The sequence below is a fragment of the Lottia gigantea genome (assembly GCF_000327385.1).
Source record: "Lottia gigantea unplaced genomic scaffold LOTGIsca_20, whole genome shotgun sequence".
NCBI classification, from domain to species: domain Eukaryota; kingdom Metazoa; phylum Mollusca; class Gastropoda; family Lottiidae; genus Lottia; species Lottia gigantea.
The window spans coordinates 2,383,333-2,409,123 of NW_008708401.1; the positions used below are offsets into that span (position 1 = coordinate 2,383,333).

A 25,791-nucleotide genomic window follows, 5' to 3' on the forward strand; every position below is an offset into this window, starting at 1 on the left:
TTTAATGGCTGCACCCATGAAAATGTAAACAAATGAATTAACCTACAAAGTTCATTTATTCCCGTTTTAGATATCTTTATATCACTGTCAGTCATGAACGCTATGGTTAATCGATGCATTTTAAGATTGTGCAAAATGTCAGTAAGGTAGACTTGCGGTAGTCATTTTTCTTGCGTTTTTGTCGATGATAATTGGTAAATTATTTCTGAAGGAGTGTAGGGAGGGGGGATTTCCCTTAATAGTTGGTCGGCTTGATCATTGTTTTCCACTGCCTTGTAACTAGCAGAATGTGTAAGCAACAGCCGTTTTCTATTACTGTAGCTAACCGTTTCTTAAACTCCTTTTTGTTAGTTAACATTGATCTGATGTGCTGAACTGAATCATTAGATGATTACATCCCTTGAAGTACATTGTTATCTTTCAAAGCACTTGTCTAATATTTAATCAGTGATAATATTTCTACTGTAGGTCAGTTAAACCTGTATGTAGCAACATGTTACCAATCAGAACAATGAAAATATATACCAAAACAGGAGACAAAGGTAGATTTTTTATTAGTAGCCGAAGCCTGATTCCACAGGAATGCAGATAATACCTGTCCATAAGTCAATACCTCCACTTTAAGCTTATTTTTTAAAATATAGAATTAGTTTAAAATTTCTATTTATATACTGTGTCTCTTCACACTAGGCACATCAGCAACATTTACTGGTGAAAGAAGACCAAAAGATGATATTATATTTCAATCATTAGGGGCTACAGATGAATTATCTTCAGCTTTAGGGTCAGTATTTATTACATTTGAAATATATAATAACTTGAATTCTAAATCCTCTCTGGGAAAAATTTCTGAATATATCTTATTTTTTAACAGAACATGTAAGAACAAGGATTGATCTCACCTGGATGTTTCCTCCAACTGTTTATTGTTAAGATTAGAGTATAGTTACTAATTTACACTTTTTCATACCTTAAGCAAGCATAATGCTTTAAATGAAAATCATATAAATTTTATTTAGTTTAGCGGCTGAGTTTGTAAGAGAAGCTGATTTACCTCTAGTTGATCAACTTGAACAGGTACTTGTTTTCTCTTAATTATTTGATTGTTAGTGGGCAACTACTATGACTACTTGATATTTACAACATAGCTTTAGACAAGTTGTTTTTATTTAGTATCCTCTTTAGAACATGATACTGGTAGGTAAACTTCTAAAACATGTAGGGTTATGATTAAGGATTATTTGAATATCCACTTTATAACATGATGCTGGTATCTCAACTTTTATGACATGTAAGGGTATGATTAAGTATCTTGACGCCAGGAGTGTAATGGCTGCCAGAAACCCACAGAAGCCTTAGATGAATTTTGAGTATTTAGGTCTTAATTGTCACGTCAAAGTAAGACCTTTCACAGGCCTGATGGTCCAATAAAACACCCCCCCCCCCAGTCCCCCCCCACCACCACCCAACCCCCTCTTAAACCTTTTTCTTCAATGTAGATACAGTGTATATTACAAGATGTTGGATCTAATATAGCTACACCATATAGTTCAGCTCGACAGTCTCATATAAGTAGGTATGATAATCCACCTCTTGAATCTATGGGTCAGATTGGCCTTAGCAATAGCCTTACCCTAGCAGCTGGTTTACTGGCCATATAATATATATGATATATATACTGGAGTGTCTAGTATAGCAGCTGTTGATAAGTTACGTCACATAACATTCATGTCATATGCTTTAAGTTATATTACTTGAAGTTCGGTGTATATGACGTTTTATTTCATTTACACTCAGTGTTCAAAGGGTTTATAACAGGTTATTGTTATAATTTAGTACTAGAAAAGGGGAATGTCACTTATATTTTGATGTTACATTTATTCCAGGGAAAACATCATTTAGTAGTGATTATGTTATAAAGTTGGAAGAATGGATTGATGAGATGACAGCTGAATTACCTCCCCTCACCAAATTTATATTACCAGTAAGGCTTGTGTTGTATTACAAATTTGAATTAAAGAGAATATTTTCTTATTCAGTGGATATATTTTCATATTTGAATGAAAAGACTTAATCATTAAGCCAGTATCAAATTGACAAAAAATATTGCTGACAGATAGCCACCAATTCAATGACTGTGACTTGCATCAATTGAGAGCTCTATCAGGTACAAAATGAATAACACACTTGGACTGACTATTGGACTCTAATCATGTCAACCTACAGATCGTGATTTGGATAAGTACATGTCCATTTTCTCCTTGTGATTAGTGGAAAAAATAAAGAAGAAGATTATGAAACACTATACACCCATTGTATTTCAGTCTGGTGGTAAATCAGCATCCACATTACATTTAGCTAGATCAATTTGTAGACGGGCTGAAAGGAGGTGAGTACCTTTGATTTAAAATGAAAATATTGCACAGAGCTGTAAGAGTAGGTAACTTAATTTTTCTCTGGTTTGGTAGTGTACATCTTCCTTTGACTAGGAAAATTCAATTCCTACATTTTTGGAGAATATGTAATAGAAAACTTCTTTATATTTTGAAGCGTGTCTTGTTTGTTAAGTCAAGAATAAAAGGAATTTTTTAACGTGTTTCTTTGTTTTGTGTATTTAGTATAACTCCATTAACAAGAGATGATGAGATAGATCCAGAGGTTCAAAAATTTATTAACAGGTAAGCATAGTGGCCATATTTGTAGCCTTGTAGTTATGATGGATTAAGTATTTTTGATTTGGTATGTCTGTATCATGCTTCTTCATTTGCCCTGTTCAATAAAAATATGTCTCCAACATCCATTCAGTGCCTTTTGCATTTTGCTCATATTGCTTAAGTTTTGTCTACAAATTAATTGAGATTATCTATATATTTCCAGATTAAGTGACTATTTATTTACTGTAGCAAGATTTGCTGCTATGAAAGAAGGAAGAGAAGAAAGAATATATCATAGAGTAGAACAACTAACTAATAGTTAAGGATATAAACAACCCATAACATGTGTATAGACAATTTTAATTTACCAAAATAGACAATTAGACTTTTCTGGATTCAGAATATTCCTGATAAGATCACTATGGAGACCAGAGGCTCAACCTTTCCTACATTTTTTCTCAGGGGGTGGGGCCTATGGACTAAATTCAACTAATCCCTGTGATAGTTGATCCATTGATGGATACTCAAGTATGTAACTGTACGAAATAAGGAATAACAGGAATAAAGAACAATAATCAGTAACTTATTGGTTTTCTATCAATTTCCATTTCAAATTTTCTTGGGAGAACTCTCTCAGATGTTCCATGGGATGAATGCGACACGACGACTCCACAGAGTTGCATCTTTTTAAATTAAGCCTCAACAGTTGTCCCCCTTTAAGTCAGTCTACCCCTTATTTGTAACCCCAGTCTCAGGAGATTAGAGCTGCCACTGGTAAAGGTTGAATTTAATAATGACATTGATAGGACTTGTGGGTATAGTCATCCATCTTATCATCTACGAGCATCAATTACATGATGGCTGAACAATCCCAAAAATTTCTTCACTGTCGGATCATCCCAGTTTGGCCAGCCCTTTTAGGTTAAAAAAAAAACGCGCACTATACACGCAAACATATGGTATATGTGCCTCCGATATGAATGTCAAGACCCCGAATTAAACTGGTGGTAAGGTTGAAGATTTACAATGTTTATGTACCACATTAGGCTTAGTGTTTATATCACTGAAAGCAACATGACGTTCTTTTTTTGATTCTACAAATAGACTTGGAGAAGTTATGGGAATTTCCTGAAAGGCCTCCACTACTCCACCTTTCCTTTGCTTCACTCCCTTAACAGAATCACAGACGTCATTTTCACTTTTGGTATCTAAATATTCGTTGTTGATATAACTCATGTTAAGAGCATAAGTAGAGTCAGGTGATGGCGGTGGTGTTTTTATGATATAGGGTAGTTTTCGTTTGTAACTTTCCAAATCATGTTTAAGATCCTTGATCTGGCTTTCTTTCCACGACATTCTTTTATATAAATGTTCTATCTCCACGCGTAAAGTGGCAATATAATTTTTAAGATAACGCGCATCTGAAAATAATTTGTCATTGGAAGAAGATTTTTGCAAAATTCCAGTTTTGGGGAGACCTTTTATCACATCAGCTAATTTTTCAATTTCTCTCCATAAAGCTATCTTCAAGTTCTGTTCCCTTTCAGTATGGTCTTTTACTAACTCCACTATTGTTAATTTTTGATCAGACTTATTCAAGAGTTTCATCACCTCTTTTTTCTGGCTGGAGTAAATGTCTGAAGATTTTTGCGCCTCCTTGGCTTTATATAAGACTCTATTCAAATTACGATCAAGATAAGATAATTTAACATTGTCGCTATCTGAACAATACGTTTCTAGTTCATCTCCTAGAAATATCCGCACCGATTGATTTAATTTGATAATTATGTCATTAAAAGCGACAAAGCGTTCTTTTAATCTTAAAATAGCATTGTTATTAGCACTGTTGAAGTTGGTTTGTTTTTCCAGTTCTTTCTGATGAGCTTGTTTTAAGGATTCTGTTTCACGTTGTAGTCCCTGTATTTCGATTGTTAGTAACCTGATTCTTTCATCTCGACAACATATATCATTCCTAAATACCATTAACTGCAAATATAATATTTCTATTATTAGTCTGCACATTATTTAATGGATCTGTAGGCTTAAAAGGAAGGGAGTGCTATTTTGGCATTTTGGTAAAAAGTCCTCAGAAGTACTAGAAATGTACGAACTAATATCTTGGTCTATATCTGTATATATCAAATCTTCATGAATGTTCTTTGTTTCAAGACTGGACTATTCCTTCATTAATGTGGTAGTGTGTGTCAATGGTATCAAGTCAAACAAGGAGGTTTTCTAAAGTTTTTATATGTAACAGTGATACTGATAGCACCAAATTGCACCATTCCGATTTCCAATCAGACGTCTGTGGTTCCCGCAGTTCCACTAATACTAAGTATTTTATGTCGTTACTATATGATGGTGTAAATTGATACTATCGGTGTCCCCGATACACATAACAAATGTAAAAAACCTCATTATAATATTTTACAATATAAATCAAAACTCATTCATATTCACATGCTGTAGACTCTGCGAAAATGTTATGTCGAAATGCCTGTTTTCATTAGGCTAACACACACCCCACCATGTAGTACACAAAGATGATACCTGTCTATCCTGTTCTTCAATTGTTTCTCGTAAAGTTTTTTCCTGTTTAAAATTAGTAGATCTTGTATTTAATATAGATACTCTATCAATTGATGTAGTTCTCCATGCTATCTTTAAAGCCTTTTCTCTCACCTGCAAAATATAACCCGGTTCAAAATAGCCTGATAGAGAAAGTAAGTAATTTTGGAACGTTTAACCCTTACATTAGTTTGTCAACTGTCCTTTAACTATAGCAATTACATATGATATTTACACTAAAAGATTTACTATCGATACTATATATTTTACTGTACCTGAGAATCAATGGACAAAATTAGTTTCCTTTTTATATCATCTGTAAGTCTATCAAAAACACCAGGAAACTTCTGAAGAATAGTATCATCTGGTACACTGTGATCATAGTCTGTAATGTATAGGAAACATCATTCAGGTTCAGTTTGGTGGAAATTGACTTCTCCTTAGACAAAAACTGTAGTCTAGCCTGCAGTGGCGTCCTTGTGTAAGAATTTGATTGAGCCCCCTTCTGTGACACACACTCGGACCTCCTAGTAATTATTCAAAGAGACGCTACTGCGTGTAAGATTCCCTTCCAAACTAAACTAGAGGTGCTGCTCGGACTAATGGGCCATGCAGTGGCTTTTCTATAAAGCAATAGGTGGAGGTGCCGAGTGGTGGCACATATAATCGTAGAGGGGGGCAATGTTGAGCAATGGCCGGGCCGTAGAATAGCCGCTGGGGCCATACTCTACATGTTTGGTAGTTATACATACCTTCCTCCCAAAGTAGATCAGCTAGGAAATGGTGTCCAGATTTCAATAACACCGCTCGAAATCTTCTGAATGTTAGCGACGTTCTGAGAAACAGAGCATTTAATAATCTAGAATTTCTTTCTTCTTGGTTAAACCCTCCCTATATTTTAAGTAAAAATTTGAAATTATCAAGCTTTTATGGCGGAGTGATTATTTTGTGATCATAGGTGGGGTGCTCGAGATAAATATAGAGTCCTCCAGGTCACAAGTCGAATCGAAGGCTCACAGTAATAGATAATAGTACTTCGATGCGGAAGACAATAGAATGTTAGATTTCGGGTCCACGAAGTCACAAGTGAAGAGATCATTTATACACGAGATCACATGTCTAAAGTCGAAAGATTCAGAGTGTTGGGGTCAAAAGCCGATGGATTGAGTGCACGAGGTCCTAAGTCGAGAGATTAAGTGCGCAAGCGCTCACAAATCGAGATTAAGCACGAGAGGTCACAAATAGAGATTGAGTACGAGAGGTCACAAGTCGATAGATCGAGTGCCCTGATCTCCAGGCGATAGCTTGAGTGCCAGAGGTCACAAGTAAATAGATTTGGTGTGTGAGGTAACATGTCCAGGTCCACAATTCGGGAAATCAAGATTTCTGTGATTACCCTAACAATGATTAATGCAGATAATAGAGGTACAAACCTTGACATCTTTAATCATAGCACCTGGTAAAACTTTCTCCTTGTCCAATAACTCATAGAATTCGTCAGTTAAAATTATATTCTTTATCAATAATTGACGATGTCTGTTTAATATTGCCTTATATTTCTCATCCATTTTGACAATTATACATTCACAACAGTTGCCAAATTTTCATCGGAATAAACTATTTCTTAATGCACATTACCATAAGATTTGAAAAATGGATGAAATCTTAAAGTTATTGATATCAAATTTTACGCTGCTCAATCTTAAATTTTATCCGTCATCGGCGGCTTTTCCTATCTAAATCCGAATTTCACCGCTGCCCACTTTCTGTCTCTTCACATACACACAATGGACCACGGAATTTATGTAATGAATTTATTAAATTTACAATTGTTATATATTCTGTTAGCAAAGTCCATTAACACAAGATATGTTCACTTCCTGACAAATTATATAAAGGTTGTCAAAACTTCACTTTGCTTGCTTTTATGCGCTTTCAGTCCAATGCATTCAACCACAATATTACAGAAAAACTCATCGTTACAAGCTCTGGAAAGAAAATACGTAAATAAAGACACAATAAATATCTACTTCCACACCATAAATCACAAACCGTACTCTATGAATTAAATGTTAAGTCAATATTCAGCAAATTGCTGAACTATAAATCTTCCTCCTTAATCCTCCAAATATCCCAACTCTGTTGACTTTGATTTATGAAGCACTCTTCGATCTCTCTATAAAACTCTCCTTACATGATCATAATATAGATTTTGATAAACAAACAGTTCAAACATGTCATTGTACTCTAAACTGTAATAAACTATAAAATAATATCGTGGTTAATTTACTCTATGAGGGTAAACTGAAAAGTTTCTACTCCTTTGTGGACAGTCATTCGACAATCCTATATTCCACAGTGCCGTTTAACTTGAAAAGGATCTTAGATACGAGCATTACTACCTATGTGGTCAATGTTCTCTGGAACTAGGAAACATTGATAGATATCCATGATATTTGTGAAGACTTTTTAGAAACTAAACTAACGAAGGAATCAACATATTTAATGAAAAATGTAGATTTCCTTCCAAGACGTTGATCAGCTTGAAGAGACCAACACAACGTTATTATACCATCATGTTCCTTTAGCACCGGTAGTATATTATTCATACATAGGAACATGCGTTACCATAGACGCTCCTTGTACTTTTCAATTGGCCCTCGTAATATAATGGCCAATTTACTTATAATGTGATCAACATGAAATAGTGACACTCCACCTTTTAAACAATCTAACCCTTGTCCTATCACGACCCTGGGTGTGCTCAGAAAGCTCATTAATTAAACCCCATGTTTGTTTTCACACTTAAGTGAAGGTCTTAATTTACCTTTAAAGGCCTTGTTAAACCTATATCAATTATATTGGTTATGGATATTTTTCAGATTTTCAAGGGTAAAACCGAATTTTTTATTAGCATTAATCGTGGGAAATTCTGTTATTATGCATAACTCAAAATATTCCATGATTTGGTGAAAATATCGTTTTACTATTTTTAGCTCTGAAAATTTGAAAACATCAATCATCTGCATGATACATTTGGCATTGTTTTAGATCAAAAAATGTTTTAAAAGACAATGACATTAAATATGCCGGATGTAAAGATAAGAAATTATCCTTGACATTCCCTTTAACACAAGAATATTTCATATTAGCCTAGTGATTCTTTGTGTGGGTAAAAGAAATCGATATTGATTTGTTACCTACATGAATTCCAAACGAATATGTTGCTAACAAATTTAATTAGTGACCACAAACAATACAATACAGTATTCAGTGATCGGGGGAAGAAATATGAGACTTGTGACTTATCGAAAACAGGTGTAATACTAGTGTAGGATATTTAAATAACTGAGAGTAAGGTCTGTAATCAGTGGCGGAGCCAAAGTGGGGTGGGGGGGGGGGGGGGCAGAGGGCCCCGAAAGCAAGTTTTTCAGGCTTAAATCTCATGACTAGGTTAGAAATTCAAGCAATCTCATATTTTTAGCCCACCATATCACCATATATCTTCGCCCACTACCATTCCCATTGAATTATATCATTGACAGAGATTGATGAGTAATACTAACAAGAGAAACATAAGCTGATAAACAGTTTTTTTTTTATAGCACTGTGATGTCAGGTAACTGGTATATAGTGAAAATGATTGAGTCTTTACGGTCAAGTAGAAGCAAACTTGGTGAAAAAAGGTCGTACAAAGGGTGATAAGAGGGTCCTGAACATTCTGGGTCTATCTCAGTCTGTAATATACTACTTATGGTATACATTTTGGATTGTTTAGACAATGCGGAAGACACCTATTGCACATGTAAAGACCATTTCCAATTATCGTTAGAAAGGGCATGAGAAAAAGGATGGCAAATGCGATTATTCAGTCTTGGGTGCGCTCAGTTGAGCGATTGACCAGAATCTCCCAAGGTGTTGATCTCGGATAAAGCGACAGCCTTTAAGAAACCACTAGTCACGTACTAACGTACCCTGTCTACACGATTCTATTGAAACCTACTTTTACCAAACGACCGGTCTGTCACTGACCAAATACCAGTAGAACATGAGCAGCTGATCTTGACAAGAGTCAACTAAATCCAGCGATTCAGTTTATCCTAGATGCCGCCAAATTGTGACATGAGACATCCCCGTACACTTTCCATACCACGCCAATAAAACCTGAGATATGGCTTCTATCAAACAAATGTTTCCATATGATTAATGTGATTAATGACCTAGACCGCCCTATCGGTTATTAAACTGTAATTATTCAGAATTTATAGCTTAATGGAATATAACTGCTAATAATGAAGATATTTTATACTAATTATTCATTCTAGATAATGATCGTGCTATTAGTTATTTCAGCTGATAAATACAAATCGATACCACAACGAATTATTGAAACATTGAAAGATAAGAATGATTGAAATTGAGGACATTTTCAACTGGTTATAAATTGGCTTCCTGACAGCAAGGCCAGGCTGACATTGTTGATAAACTTTTGCTGATTAAATTCCAGACAATTTTTCAATTGTCACAGGCAAAATGTTGGAATAACACAAATTAATCTGAGGCTGTTGCTCCTTTTTTTTTTATTAAGACTAATGGTGCCATGGGTAACAAAAAAACCCCCATACATACTATTTTGAGGTACAGGGGAAATATAAGGCACACAAGCCAAAAGAGTAAACAAATCAAAAGTAGTTTAAAAAAGATTCTTTATATAACAAGGAATGATATAAAATATGAAGATCTTTTCACATTTTTCCATCATGGTGACGATATTTTATAGTACTATATCTTTATACATTGTAGTTCACATGAGGCTATCAAACAGTCCTATCTTTTTTTTTCAGATGTTCTCCTCAGTAGATAAGAAAAAGCAGCTTTTGGATCATAACTTCAATTACATCCAATGAAACTATCTTCTGTTGTGATGATGTTTACAATGTACATTATAGTTAATAAGTTCAAATAGTGATTGTTTACTGCTATGAGTTTGGATTATCACGTTTATCTTGTCGTGATTGTTGACGATGTTTCTGACTTTCTAAATAACGTTTTAATGATTCTGCTTCCCTCCTTTCTTCAGGATCTACAAATTGCAAAAAAAATATAAATTCAATATTCAAATGATTTGATAGGTAAAGATTGTTATCAAAAACACTAAATTTAAAGGTATAATCAAAAACAAGGTGGTTCACCAAATCTTATATAAGCACAATTTAAGAACTAAGTTTACATTAGCACACCATGTATAATAGTTCAATAATATTCAGTAAAATTTTCATGGTTTAGAAATGGGCAGAGGAAGCAAAGCGCTTGCCATGACATTCTTAAGTATTGAGTTGGCCACATAATAGAACATTTATTTGATGAGTGGGTCAGGTTCTATATCAGTTTGTAAACTCAGTTCAAGGTATATAAGGTTGGACATTTATAATAAGTTTAAAAAAAAGCTACCTTCGTCTGAATCTATAGGCTGTTTAAATTCTTCATCACTATCGGACTCATATAACCCTGGTGTAATAGCCATACCACCTAATCTTGAATATAACAAGTCACTACCTACAATATAACAATGTTAATTCATTATTTTTTTCAGAAAGAGTGGAAGAATGTCACTAGGGATGGATCACATATAGGCATTCTTAACTAAAACAAGAAAATATCAAAATTTGGCTGTTCTACCCACCAGAGGCACCAAGATCTACAGGCTGTCCAGTTCCTAAATCTTGTTTTACTTTATTCATTTCTTTCTCTGCTGCCAATTTTCTTTTTTCTTCATGTTCCTCCTTTAACTTCTGATACATTGGTTTATATTCACTACAATTAAGACATAAGATGTAAACATTGAAATAACGATGGTTAAAATTGAGTTCATCAGCTTAACCCTTTGAATGCTGAATGAGAGAAAAATTTAACATTGAATACATCTGAACTCCGACTAAATATGACTTAGTGTATGACATCAATTGGGTAAGGATGCTACAACAGCTACTCAATTATATAATTATGTGGCTGATAGACTCTTGCATGTATCAAATAAAAATGTTTTAGGAGCACCTGGCAGAAGCATTAACTATGTTAAGTGGAGTAAAATTATATCGTAGGCTTTAATAAATGGTCCTTAAATTTAATTTGTGGATATGGAGAAAATGAACAACTTACACTTCATATTCTACAGCTGCTTCATCTACCAGTTTAAAAAAATCTTGAATTCCTTCACCATTCATAGCTGACACACCTACATTCTAAACAGAAAAAAATAACCTATATTAACTAGAATATCAACTGATGATCTATGTCTCTACTGGTCCTTGACCATTCCTGGATTTTTGCTCTCCATTAACAGCTGTGTCTACTGAGATAATATGGCTCAATCACCCATTCATGTTACCAGACTTTCACACACCAACTAGATTAGATCTTATTGATTCGACATAACAAAGACAGACAATGTTAGCAAGATTCAACATTCTAAATAATTGAACTACAGTCGCTCCCTATTTCCCTATTTTATTCTTTACCTTTAAGTCTTTATAAAATTCATCCAAGGCTAAACTCATAGATCTGACAAGATTAGAGGTGTATGATGTCTCCTGTTCCATAGCTTCCTGGAACACTTCAAAATCTTTCATCCATTCCTGAGCAAACGTGTGGCTAACAATATCAATCTGAGGAAAAAATACATAGATTAGAATATTGCGAGGAATTAACTTCAAGTTAATATATCAACACAATTAGGGAAAAAAAAAACACAATTTATTTGCTCATGATAATTGTTATAATTTATGAGGTATTCATTACTTAGTGATTTCACAATATATATCTACTCATTCCAACTGCTAATGAGAAAAAACATCTAAGAGGAAAGTTTGGAACAACCTACTTTATTGAGGGCTACTATAAATGGTAACTTGGTTTTATACATAATACTACAGGCATATGTCATATTGGACATGAATGTAACTGGATTGACACTTCTAGCTGTATCTTGTACATATACAACTATAGTAGGGAATTTAGAGGCCTGAAAAATATAACAATATATAATAAGTTCGGGTGATATTGGCACTTGAATCTAGAGGCAGCAAAATTGATGACAATTCATAACATAACAGATGGCACAAAAATTAAAAAAAAAAGTGTTTCAAAAGTATAGCAATTCGAAATTGGTGGATTTTGTCAATCAAATAGCCCTTAACATCAGATTTGATGATGTTAAAAATTTATTCTGTTAATTCAAAAAGACAGAAAAAGCCATTTAATTATGATTAAGCCTACAACTTAGGTTCCATGGATCATTTCTATATGTTGGCCCACGACTTAATGACATGGTAAGAACCAGTGACTAATGATTTTCAGTTGTATTTTAAAGAACAAAGAGTTGACTTACCAGTGTTTCTGTAATAATGGCACCTGAAGCTGACCATGTAAATACTTCAATTTGTCCGGGTGTATCAATTATCACATATCTAAAGGTAATCATTATTAAAATACAATAACATACAAAACTTCCAAGAATCTATATCAGAGTAAAAATTGGACAAGAAGATGTTCTTATGTGTCTTTAAGAAGTCAAGGGCAATAACTCAAGAGTCCAATCCCAAAGATATTATCAACTTCAATCTCCTTCAAGATACCATCATATTTGTTTAAATTTTTTGAAACTTTAGGTAAAAAAATTAATACAATAATATGTGCAACAACATAAAATGATTAGAAAGAAAGATATTCCTTTAAGAGCAAATTCTGTAGAAGATTTCTACCAAAGAATATCCCTTACTTGTATTCTCCTGTTTTCTTTTCAACCAAATCTACAACTTGATCAAATCTCGTAGCAAATAAATTTAGAGATGTGACAATTCCACCATTAGGCCCCAGTGAATATTGTTTCATTACTTCTTTATAATTTACAGTGTCTCGGATATCTGAAATAAAGGTATAAAACTGTTTCTTATCCTTAAACTGAAAAAAATATTATGATTCATGTTTAAAAATCAGAGAAAATTCAGTTTAAAGATGACCAATTAAAATGTTATCAGATATCGATAGTCAAAAAGTTTCAATCTAAATACAGCAGATTAAAATTGTGCAAATGAAATAACCAACATGTCATGAATTTATTCAAATTAGTTCAAGTAGTTGAGTTGAAGTGGTGTCAAATTAGGCTAACATCAATAGATATCAACAACCAACAAAGAAATTATCTATTGATCAAGTCAATGAGACTTTATTATATCAATATGAAATTTTTTACCTATATTTGCTGGATAAGGTATTTCATAAACTGCTGGGTCAAGATTTATAACATAAGGAGGTGTTTTCGCTGTGTGAAGATGGGCTGTTAGTCTCTAAAATATACAAAATACACATTATACAAAAACTAGAAGAATTATTATTTAAGTAGCACCTTTTCTTTGGCTACCCGGTACCTTCACTTTACAATACATTACTCTTAACATTCATGAACACTGCTTTAACCCTGTGCCAGTGTCTTCTGTTGGATAGTAGCTTGTTATAAATGTATTTCAACAACCCTAATCTCTACAAGTGACGTACTGACGTGTGACGGAGACCTTACTCAAGCTCTAAGTCTCAATGAATGCCCAAAAGGTAAACAAACCTGAACAAGTGTTGTTTTACCAGAGCCTGCCATCCCTAAAACAATGACACAAATGGGTGGGGTAGAGCCACTTTCTGGCACACTGCCTGGCACACCGCTAGCTTCGTTCATTTCCGAATTTGAAGCCATTTATTCTATTTTAACCATAAAAATATTTTTTGGACTTTCGTTTTCACGCATTCATGGGGGCCGCCATCTTAAAAAGCTATCACAAATATTTTCGGAGCTAATTATTTGACCAGGTAGAGTTCCTAATCTTAGATAGAATTGAGACAGCATTCAAATTATTTTAATTGAATTTTGAGTATTTTCAATGTATTTATCACAAAAAAAATATACAAATTAATAAAAAACAAAAATTATGACGACCACTTTTTACAAACTTCCGAACTAACCAAAATAATATACACATGCAACTTAAGATTATACAATTTACAGCAAGAAAATTTATTTGTTGTTTCCAATAATTCGGTGCAATTAAATCAGAAGAATTTGTGTAAGAGGTGAATTAAGACAAGAAGATCATGATCTTTTTTTGCTTTCAAATATCGGGATAATTTGACTTTCAAAGTTAGTAATATTGAGCCACCGTTTAGACGACACGTGATCCAAGTCATGTGATTTTAGCAAAATGGTGGATCAACAAAAGTTATTTTTGTGTTTTCTAATGAGTTTTTCATTGATTGCACAGAACTATGATTGATGACATTCATTTGTCGATTTCTTTTTAATTTGAGTACTTTTTTGTCTATCGCTTACGATTAGTCTATATCTAAAATGTCTTTTCTAAAAGCTTCAAGCGGCAGTGCCAGTTTGTCAACTTCAAAACAAAGGTATAAACTATAAATCTTTAAATGAGCACAAAAATTTTATGATAATGATTGTAAAGACATTGTGCTAACTTAGAAAAAATATGTTTAAATAAGTATTTGCTTACTTATGTGGACTGTCTTAAATGCCTAGTTGACAAATCCAGTAAGAATGTACTATAGCCTATAAAAGCAGTAGGCCTAGGTCTAGCCTAAAGTAAAACTACTCTGATTTGATGTGACACAAAACACATATTCATCCAATTTTAAAGTTTGACTATTTACACATTACATTTTGGCCTACAAAGATCAAATAAAAAATGTTGTGAACCATATTATTCTTTTATTCTAGTGAATATGAAGGGAATACATTTTTTATATTTGACCATACAGTATTAAAGAGAGAAGAAGATGATTTAAAAGATGCTATTATATATTACTTTCCTACTGTAAGTATTGGTAATAGTTTTTGGATAATGTTTGGAAAAGGCCAATAACTTGGGGACTTGTTATTCAAAGTTTATTCTCATTGACTATCTAGTCTAACTTCCTACAAAGTAGATTTCTTTGTGGTGAAAATAATACATAGATTTTAATTTTTTCTGGCCCTGTAACGTTTTTAAAGATTTGTTTAACAATGGTGCAATTATTAACTTTTGATTTACTTCTACAGAATTTTCTTTTTTCATATTGATTTGATATTTTCAGATTGACCCTGATTCTCAGTGTGCATTAGTAGGTCAGATTATTGGAATGTCAGAATTCTTCTATAATGCTATACCTAGATCACGACCTAATATCATGAAGTTACATCATAATAAATTTGTTTTAAGACAGAGGGGAGACTACACTTTTGTAAGTATTGTAGCCTTTGTATGTCTTATCTTGTATCTTGTAGCACAAATGGTTACATGCATCACTGACAGGTTGAGCAATTTACAAAACTCTGAAGACATAGTGATAACAGAACTCAGAATTAAATATATTAAACTCTACCTTAGCTTTCAGTAGTTTGAAATTTAGGTCAGCCAATTTTGAAATTGCATTAGGCCTGCAAAAAGATGTTTTGAAATACAAACATATCAGTTTTAATAACTTATCTTTATTTGCAGGGGTTGGGAGGAAAGAAATCTCATCCGGATTCATCATTAGAAAATCAAATAGATTTCATATTAGACACATTTATATTTTATCAAGGCAGTTTAGATGCTCTAAAGGAGGCAAGTAATTGATTTCCCATTACGTCATTCGCTTAGCTTCTTTGGTAAAATGGAGAGTCAAAGGCTCGACATTGGTAGATATAGAACAATTCGAAGAACTTTTGCTTTAAGATCCTCAGATCCTACTTAAGTTGTTGCTGTGGTTAAATATAAAGGTTTTATTTTCTTTCTTTGTAAAGATATAATATTTTTTCACTGTGATTTCAGAAATTAGGAACAGAGTTTTTATCTGGTTTAAAACTATTATGGGATATATATTTACCATTCTGTGAGAATGTAGGAGATGTAGTTGGTCAGATGTTTCAAATGCTTCCAACTGTTAATATACCAAAGGTCGGTTTTATAGTATATCTTCCCTGGCATCTTTCCTCTGAAAATGTTCCAATTTTTAATTTTAAAGAGTGGGGCTTAGTTAGACGCTCGCTGGCTGACCCAAAGGTCTGCAGAGTTTTTTCCACCCAGTTTCTGCTTTTCAGTGATACAGTTACAAGGAGCTGACATTTGGTACAATAAAATGAAGCCAGTTTGCTACAGACACAGACTGAAAATAGGTCCGTTGTGTGAATATCACATAGCGTGAAACTCTGAGTAACAACAGGTTTTTTTTTCAGGTTCTCTTTAATATTTTTATATTTACAATTGATGTATTGAGCACTATTTTAACAGTGAAAATATGTTTTTATTTTACTTATGTATATTAATGTTTTATAGTCCAGTAGCCAGTTGTTTCTACATGCTTCCCATATATTACAACGTTCAGTATTATATAGCAACGTACTAGCAGGAGCTATTTTATACCGTAATCAATGTTTATGTTCTCAACTACCACCAAACCTAACCAAACGTCTTCTACTTCTAAAACCTAGACAAACACATGTAAGTGAACTTCAGTGGCTCAACTACAACAGGGACAAGAAAAAAATGCAGATGCAGGAGAGCACATGTTAAAAAAACTTTCATGGGAGAGGAGCCCCAAACCACATTAGTCCAGAGGTCCCCACTCATATAGTTGAGCCACTAGTGAACTTGTTATCTTTTTTATGAAGATTGAATGTGTGATGCGGCAATTTAACACTTTCAAAATGTTCAAATTGCATGATATATGTAACCTAGCGTCCTAGCAGTCAGTGATGTAAGTCATATTACTAACGGCTTACAGCAACACAGGTATGAATTTAAAATGGAATAATTTATGGTTTGATTAGGTTAACAACAATTAATTGATGACTTTTTTTTTCCTTCAGATAACAAGAGCTCAAGTCAAAACCAGTAAGTGTATTTTATACCAGTTTGTTTGCTTTATAATTGATTATTCAAATCAGATTCCACAGATTTCAGAGGACTTCGACATTCATTTTAAATGTATGTCTTTTCCAAAAAAAATTAAATACTTAATTGCTGATAATATCCTCATGTAAATTTCATTATTTTCTACTTTCGCAGGTTTTGAACTTCCACAAGGTATTCAGTTATTGAAAGTTTTCCTCAAAACTGATGAGTATGAACATATCAGTCCACGAAAATGCTCATCTTTGAGAAAGAAACATTCTGTCAGAGATTTAAACATAATCTCAAAAGAATCTGTAGGAATTGAAGGCATTTCTTTCTTAGAATGTGATAGTGGTCAACAAAAAGATTTGGAGAGAGTAGAGAATGCCACTGTAGAAACAAATGAATCTCAAAATATTGAACAAACAGACAAATCTGGTGGAGGACTAAGAACTGAATCAGAAGTAAATAAAGAGTCTGATTCATTTCTTACTGCCAGTGATCAGGATGACACGAAAGACACTGAAAAACAGGATCATTTCAGTTCTCTTCCTTTATTAAAACAAACTTTAGCATTTATTGAGAAAGATAGCAGTCTGGACTCTAGTCATGGTGATGATTTGAAAGCAGAAGTGAAATCTAAAGAAATAATTTCTGTAACAGATGCAGACTCTCCTGTCAATGAAGATACAAATAGTGTTATTTGTCTTTCTCCACAAAATTTAGACAACAGTCAGAATTTAGATCATTTTTCTGAAAATGTCAATTTTTCATCTCCAGTGAGTAGTCGGAATTCTGGGACTGAAAAAACAAAAGTAGATTCTGTGGACACCTGCATGCCTTCTTCTTCACTGAAGTTGTCTTTTACACCAGAACAAAGTCCAATAAGACAAGATGTTTCATTGGATACAACATCTTCTGAGGACTTGTCCATGGGAGAAAGTTGTGTTGATCCTCAAGAGGTTAAAAAACATGCGAAATTGTTATTTAAGACACAGCAGATGGTCACGAATCAAGACACTGTTCAACAAAGTGACATAGGACTTGGAAGTAATACCACTTCACTTCACACCAAACAAATTGCTGAGGTTGTTTCTAGTGATAGGAATAAAAATAACCCAACAGATCTTAAATCTCCTTCCATAGCAACTGAAGATTCTGTTGATGTTGCTGTGGTTTGTTCTTCTAAGTCAGATAGCAAAACTGTGCAATTCGATGGTGATTCTGGAATAGTTAATTCTATTGAGTTTCAGCAACCAACAGTTGTTAATAGCTCAGTTGTTCCCACTGCCCTGGATGTTATAGCAGATGAGGAGGAAAATAAGTTCATTAAAAGTAGTGGTAGTTCTTTTACATCAGATGAAACTCAGAATACAGAGGCTTTTGGCATCTCAACAACTGATTCATTAGCATCTTTAGAATCTATGTCTATGTCACCACCTCCTGTAAGGAAAAAATCTGTCACATTTTCAAAGACCAAATCACCTTTGAACACTAGTGATGGAGCTGAAGAAAACAAAGGCTGGGATCCAGCAACAGATGACCTTGCAGATATTGTGTTGTATGCTCAAGGTCACTCTGATATGATGATGTTATTGTTTTTCGAGATTGGAACAAAATGTGAACAGAAATTCATAACAAATTTGGTGAGTACTTTTCCTATTTTTCTAACCTGTCGAATAATTTTATACATGTGGCAGTGAGCCAGAAGTTTGATCCATATTGTCATGGAAATTAAACGTCAAAGAAAATGAAAGATTGCTAGTGAAGGTAACACTGGCAGGTTTATTTAAATTAGGATTAGGAGAAACGGTGGCCATCATAAGCATAAAATATTTATACATTTCTTTTAAAAATTGACTATGTTCAAAGAACAAGGAATTGAGTCTTCAAGAGTGTTTGCTACCTAAAAGCAAAGATGTCTTAAATGGTGACAGAAATAACTCATGTCAAATATTTTCGTTTTTTTTTTTTTGGGTCCTATGATGTTTCTGCTGCAGCCCGCGAGTAATTTTGCCAGAAATTTTGGAAAGAACGAAGGGCTGACAAACTGACATCCATGGATATCCACAATATACAACAATATTATGCTCCACATTTCATGTAGATGCAAAAAAGGATTAATAAATATTGATTTTGTAACATTTCAGTGGAAGTCATCAGTTTCACATCTGGCTGATTTAGATTATGAAGTTAAAGAATGTTTATCAAAAGAAAAGCGAGATAGGAAGGTGGGTTATATTGGAATAAATTTATTAAAGGACATAACTGCGATAAAGTATTAAGTTTGCTTACAATAATGGAGAACTTGAAGGGATTTCAACATCATTTTACAAACATTTTTCAAATCAAAAAAAAGAAGATTAAAATATTATTGTAGTGAGCTAAAATTAGTAGAATTGAAATTAAGTTGTTTAAAAATTTGAATAAATTCATTTCAGACATCTAAAACTAGTGAGAATTATCAGTATCTCAAATATGATTCTCTAATGCAGACTATGTCAGGTTTGTTTTTATATTATTTGAAGAAGTTTATTGATTAGTCAATTTATAAAATGTCAGTTTTGTAAAGTGATTACACAAGAGAAATAAAAAGATGATAAAACTGAGTATATGTATACATAAGTGTAAAACGAATCTCTAGTTTGAATTGGAGCACTTTCCATAAGTTATCTATATTTAATAAGTTATAGAAGTGGGCCTATTTGGACATGATTCATTATCTTACTTCAAAAGAAAATTGTGCTTGACAGCCAATCATATTAAAGTATGTTTTTCTATCTCATATTTTAGGAAATACACTAGAACCAATATCTAGTGTGGGATACGAATTTATAAATACAGCCAGTAAAATACATGATAGTTTTCTTTCTTCTAAAACAACAACACAAGTTCTTCTAAGGTGAGAATGTTTTCTAAATAAATTGTAAAAGTGAAATTAAACACACACACCATTGGTTTACAATGTTATGTCAATCAGGAAGTTCATATCTATTATATTAGTATGTCGTATCGTGATGTATTGATTCATAGATATGATATATCCTGCTAGCACTACTCCTCTGAGAACTCTTATTTTGTTTTGTATGACCTTTTAATTGTTTGTATAATCCGTTAATTGCATATTTCAGATCTCACACTTCAGCCTGTTATGGATGTCAGGCGGTCTACAATGAAACATTCTTTCAAACTAGTCCAACAGCACGAGAACATGGTGGCTGTCCTTCACCTAAAGATACAGTGTTTGCTCTAGATAGTCTAGCTGCTAGTAAATTAGAAAAACACAACGAATCATTATTATAGTAAAATCTTCGTCTTTGAGCCCAAATTGAAACACTTCCAAAGATTTTGCCTTCCACTGAATTCTGCAAGGGTATTCATATCCATTCCCAAACTGGCAAATATTTCCACAGTATATAAACAGTGAGCAATTTGACTTGAACTAGTGCTGTTCTTTACCAGATTCAATATTGAATTTGTTCCCTTTGTAGTTATATGATATTTATTGCTAGCTTGTTATAATCAATATGATATACACAGCCTCAAGCTATGATATATATTTCTATTGTTAACGATTTATAAAGCTTATTTTTTAATATTTGTTAATTTGTTACTCTATATAAACTTGTTCATGTTAAAAATAAATCAAACATTGCCAATTCTTACACTTACTACCATGTTTTGCCTTCTTTGTGGCCTGGTATTTCTGGATATCTGATATGCAATGACTTAGATGCATTCACCAACCATGTCCCCCTTGAATGTTCAATTTGCAACAAGTCATAAGTAATATCTCTAACTGCGTTCTTGAAGCACTTTAACTAACAAACACTGAAGAACATTTATATACATGTTATGCCAAGAATCAATATCAATAAAACATCAATATAAATATGGGGAAAAGCTGATGGAATTTTAAAGAGGCTTTCTAAACTTAACCTGTGTATCAGGGACACTTAAAGGGACAGATGCGCCATTTTTTTTAACCAAACATACTTTAGTTTCAGAAACCTGATTTTTTTAAGCTAAGCCAATCAGAAATAGTATTCACAGGTCACTGTTGAAATTTTCACCTTCAAATCCATGTTTGTCCAGGATTATCTGTGTTTGAATGTTAAAATGATGACTCGTCAATTTAGAATACTTTTGCGATGTTCATACATTTCTAGTACTTCTGAAGACTATTTACATATACAAATAATGCTAAAATCATCCCCCCATAATGGCGCACCGGTCCCTTTAAAGCATTGTTAAGTGATCTAAATATATAACAAATATCAAACTTTTTATTAGGATTTGATTGACAAGTTGATTGGTGCCAATATATGTTCCATCAGTGTCACATAGACAGTTGAAAGTTTAGAAAACTGATTGAAAACATTTTAATATTGGCCTGGAAACTAATAGGCTAACTTCACTTCCACTACTGCAGGGGTCCAATATGGGGCTTTATTTGATGGAAAAAATGATATTATCCACCTTATATATATTTGATGATATGGCTTTACTTTTGCTATTTTCATGTATATAATAAATCAAATCTTGGTAATGATCCAACTGTGCTAATCCAGCAAATAATCCATTTTGGCTCATAGCCACCATTTGTACAGAATAGAGAACTGAATACAAATTCTAGCTTATTTAATACCTTTACTTCATAATACCATTGTTATAATATACATGATCTTTGTAGCATTTCATGAAAACTTCAACAATCTGGGAGCAATCATACAAAGAAGAAAATATAAACAAAACGTAAAAAATATTTTGAAAAAAAATACATCATGAATCACGAATCATGAAACTCAAACAAAATAAAATGAAAATTATCTGATTAAGAGGTATAAAGCCAGTTTTAGGTATTTTTTTGTACTTATCTCATTATTTCCCAATGACACCTCAAAAATGACTACCACCTGTCATCATAGCTTTAGGTGAATCAAATTTAGGCACCTTAGGCTAAATAAAGGGCAATAACTCTATAGCCCTTCAAAAATATCAAGTGAAAGTATGCAAGTGAATGCCTAATTTGTTATAAATTTGACCAAAACCAAAGCCAATATGAATATTTCATCAAAGATTTCATTATGTACAATATACTATACTGTCAGAAAGAGTTTTGTGTACAAATTCGTAGAAAGCTTTTGGTAAAATACACAAGAGAAGTCTATTTTGTTCTTGGGTCCATCAACACTAAATGAAGCTTTACAAGCAAGACCTATACTGTGATTACTGTCCAACTATCTACAAATAAAGTGGTCTGTTTGTGGTGATGTTTGAACATTCCTCTCAGATTTGCTTGGCCCATTGCTTTCAGAAATGAAAACAAATAAAATTCATAAGGGACAATGACAATGACAAAATACAAAAATATGGACACACTGGTATGGTATTCTGCCACCATGAATCTAATTATTAAAATAAATATCGATTATTATTATACCTGGTGTTAAAAGTCAGGTTTTTCATCTGGTATTCATTGCATCCATCAATGTCATATACCACCATCTGGTCTTAACTTCTTCCTGAACAAAAGCAATGATTAGTACAAGCCATATTTTATCTTTGAAGCTATTTCTTTAAGGATACCCCACACTTATCAGTTACTGATTCAATCTCACACTATCAGTTTAGGTAATGCAAGCTTCCTTTACCTCAAGGCCGTAGCATAGTGGATGCAAATGCCTCACTTCTGATGAATATCCAAACTTTAGAAGTGCTTTTATTCATTAATGTATTTCAAATCCTTTTACACTATCATGTAACCTTCTCCATAGTTTGTTTTTAACTGAAAACTAAAATTTATAAAAGAAATAGCTTTCAAAGATGCCTTCCTCTCAATATTTCCATTCTATAACTGCTATATAGATAAGCATGTCCATCAATGCAAATTCATTTTGCAGCAACATCAGCTTATCTAATTAAAATGCCGATCTAGAACGTTTTTCTGCAGTTGACTACACGTCACTCATGATGTGACAAATTACATAACAATTTTGTCAGATTAGGATTGGCAAGTGGAGTCACCTGCAGAAAGAAAACAAAATAAAACATCTAGACCAGCATTTTAATCAGATTGCAGAAGCAGCCAATACTAATGGGAATTTTAGGGCTTGTGTTTGTTTAATGGGTTCATAGTATACCTTCAATATATTTTAATTTCAAATGACGTGGAAACGTTGCCTTGCTTCACAAAACAGCATTTCTGAAGGTTTTTACACCTTTAGACAGCAGCATTGACAATTTATAACCTATAATGAAAGAATGAATCCTCTGGATAAACTTCATAACTATTCTGGATACTTAAATATTGAAGGGTTATAAAAAATCTAAATTGAGTAATTTTTGATTTAGATTATTTTGAATGAATTATTAAATTTAGCATCTTGACAACCCTTTAGAAACAAATCAATTAGTAGAACTATAGCTATTTATTTACATAAAAAGAAAAAGACAACAAGAATTTCAACAAATTGAAGACATTTCTAATCAAAATTTTTAAAATATGAAATTATTGAAGAAAAATATACTTCGGTCAGGAACAGACATACAGAACCAACTCAGTCATAATTTTTGAACAGTCAAAACAACTGTAAGCCAATAATGTACTTAAAAACACATTGACATTCAAATGTTTCAGATATCAAGCCTTTGATTTCAATACAAAGAAGTTTTTTTTGGCTTTTTGATTATTCAAATTATCAGTCTTAACTTCAGAAGTGTCATGTTTGAAAACCATTCAAAACATAAATTTTTTTTTTATACAAAATTATATATTCTGCAAAAATTCCACAATAAGGAACAAGCTAACACATGGTCCAAAACATAGTGACAATGACTCAAGACTATAAATTCTCTCAAGAAATATTCACATAACTAATAAAATAAAATTTGGATCATATCAAGCTGATGATATCTGATAATTTTATACTGAAACTTCAACTTTCATCTTTGCACTAAACCAGTTAAAAACTAACCAAAAATGGTAAATAATGGCATGTGAAAAATATTATTGTTTTGTTTAGTAAGCAAAAGATCAAAAGTTCAATGCTATTCTTATACCACTATCAACAACTAAGTGATTATAATCCGAGTTTGGTTAATGAATCAAATGTATTCACAAATGAATGAATCTAACTAATACTTGTATTCATTAACTTTTAGTCAGAGAATACAATCAATCTATAAGTTTACTCTCTGGAATTGTTTATGATTGGAAACATGGCATTAACGTTATACCTCATATTTTTCTGTATCTTTTATATCTGTACTGTTTACATTGTCAACTGGTAGACTGGACCATTCAAGATGAAATGTCATGTGTATTTCCCAGATAGAGTATAGGAATTGGTACCGGTACTAAAACAGTTATCTTTTAATATGTTGCTCAGATTAAAGTTTAGTTATCTTCTTTCTCTTTCTTTTTCTCCTTTTCTCTATCCTCAGATTTCCTTTCTCTTTCTCTGTCTTTATCTCGAGATCTATGTCTATCTTTGTGTGGTGATCTTCTGCTTCGATCATTATCAGACTTCCTATCTCGATCTCTGCTACGACTTCTCTTGGACGATCTATGTCTATCTCTGCTTCGTGACCTTCGATGCCTGTCTCTACTGTGAGATCTACGGCGATGAGAGGAAGATCTATCTCGGCTTCGTGATCTGTGAGATCTGGATCGCTCTTTTTCTTTCTTTTCCTCTCTCATCTTTCTGTTTCTCTCTTCTCGCTCTTTTTCTCGTTCTTTTTCTCGTTCTTCCCTTTCCTTCAGAAGTCTGGCTTCTCTGGCCTCTCTTTCATCAACATCTTTCTTCATCTGTTCTTTCATTTTTTCCACGGTCGCTCTGGCTCTAGCATACCCCATGTGTTGTTTACCAAGTAAATGTTCATCAATTCTTTGTTTCATGTCACCAACAATAAGGAATGCACCACAAACTTCACACACTTCCATTTGTTTCATTTGGGGATTGTTGGCTTCATCACTTTCCTCCAACTGTCTCCTTTCTTCTTTCAGCTGGTCACACAACTTCATAACTCCTTGAGCATCCTCCACATTCCCGTCACATCCAAGTTGTTCAGCTTTTTCTACCAGTTCATTGATTTTCTCGGTCAGCATTTCTATTTTATCTTCTTTTCCACCAAACACATTGCCATTTAATGATCCCTGTTGATTATTTAATGCCAATCTCTGATGTCCACGACGAATTCTCTTTTCAACATCGTTTATCAAGGTGGTGAGAAAACGAAAGAATTCCTCTTCATAATTCAATTTTTGATATCGAGTGCTTTTCTCATATTCTTTACGCAGGGCATCATCATGGATTTTATCACATGGACCAAGATCAGCTCTGGTGTTGACAAAAAGTTCGTGGGGACAAAATCCACATAAATAATACTTGCAAACGTCCTTGTCATCCCAACGTGTTTCTGTCCTCTGATCACTTGGTTGGAGATTTCTATCTCTACCCATTAATTCGTCTAAAAGGGCTGCGGCAGCGGACGCCATTGTCTAACAATATTCTATACACAAAGTGGAACACAATGCACTGTGAATTAAGGTTGTAAAGATATGTTTGACGGTATGTTTTTTAGTTGAAAATAATAAATTATTTCTTGCAAACAATTTTCGGCTCCATTTTCTTCAAGCCACCAACGGAAGC

General features: G+C 33.2%; 6 protein-coding genes across 6 annotated transcripts; 2 read left to right on the forward strand and 4 right to left on the reverse strand.

Moving 5' to 3' along the window:
* Window positions 1-6: 6 nt before the first annotated feature.
* LOTGIDRAFT_214269 (hypothetical protein) lies at window positions 7-3,236 on the forward strand. The gene is made up of 9 exons (XM_009053763.1): window positions 7-141; window positions 469-542; window positions 691-784; window positions 1,020-1,077; window positions 1,500-1,572; window positions 1,887-1,984; window positions 2,325-2,389; window positions 2,619-2,678; window positions 2,878-3,236. The coding sequence occupies exons 2-9, from the start codon at window positions 494-496 to the stop codon at window positions 2,975-2,977; spliced, it is 597 nt and encodes a 198-aa protein (XP_009052011.1). The 5' UTR covers window positions 7-141; window positions 469-493; the 3' UTR covers window positions 2,978-3,236.
* A 414-nt stretch (window positions 3,237-3,650) lies between these two features.
* Window positions 3,651-6,790, reverse strand: LOTGIDRAFT_159452 (hypothetical protein; the record flags this gene model as incomplete). The annotated part of the gene is made up of 5 exons (XM_009053764.1): window positions 3,651-4,640; window positions 5,205-5,336; window positions 5,498-5,607; window positions 5,975-6,113; window positions 6,656-6,790. 5 exons carry the CDS (start codon window positions 6,788-6,790, stop codon window positions 3,651-3,653), a joined length of 1,506 nt encoding a protein of 501 aa, XP_009052012.1.
* Window positions 6,791-10,897: 4,107 nt separating this feature from the next.
* LOTGIDRAFT_115165 (hypothetical protein) lies at window positions 10,898-13,950 on the reverse strand (the record flags this gene model as incomplete). Its single annotated transcript, XM_009053765.1, has 8 exons — window positions 10,898-11,036; window positions 11,382-11,464; window positions 11,741-11,887; window positions 12,103-12,243; window positions 12,610-12,688; window positions 13,000-13,144; window positions 13,474-13,567; window positions 13,840-13,950. 8 exons carry the CDS (start codon window positions 13,948-13,950, stop codon window positions 10,898-10,900), a joined length of 939 nt encoding a protein of 312 aa, XP_009052013.1.
* A 666-nt stretch (window positions 13,951-14,616) lies between these two features.
* Window positions 14,617-20,794, forward strand: LOTGIDRAFT_231593 (hypothetical protein; the record flags this gene model as incomplete). The annotated part of the gene is made up of 11 exons (XM_009053766.1): window positions 14,617-14,672; window positions 15,001-15,097; window positions 15,357-15,503; window positions 16,076-16,201; window positions 16,580-16,744; window positions 17,113-17,137; window positions 17,312-18,783; window positions 19,288-19,368; window positions 19,579-19,642; window positions 19,931-20,039; window positions 20,269-20,794. The coding sequence occupies 11 exons, from the start codon at window positions 14,617-14,619 to the stop codon at window positions 20,438-20,440; spliced, it is 2,514 nt and encodes an 837-aa protein (XP_009052014.1). The 3' UTR covers window positions 20,441-20,794.
* Window positions 20,795-23,207: 2,413 nt separating this feature from the next.
* Window positions 23,208-24,695, reverse strand: LOTGIDRAFT_187770 (hypothetical protein; the record flags this gene model as incomplete). Its single annotated transcript, XM_009053767.1, has 2 exons — window positions 23,208-23,388; window positions 24,377-24,695. A coding segment is annotated over one exon (159 nt), but the record flags the coding sequence as incomplete, so codon positions are not given.
* A 195-nt stretch (window positions 24,696-24,890) lies between these two features.
* LOTGIDRAFT_56896 (hypothetical protein) lies at window positions 24,891-25,628 on the reverse strand (the record flags this gene model as incomplete). The annotated part of the gene is made up of 1 exon (XM_009053579.1): window positions 24,891-25,628. A coding segment is annotated over one exon (738 nt), but the record flags the coding sequence as incomplete, so codon positions are not given.
* Window positions 25,629-25,791: the final 163 nt, after the last annotated feature.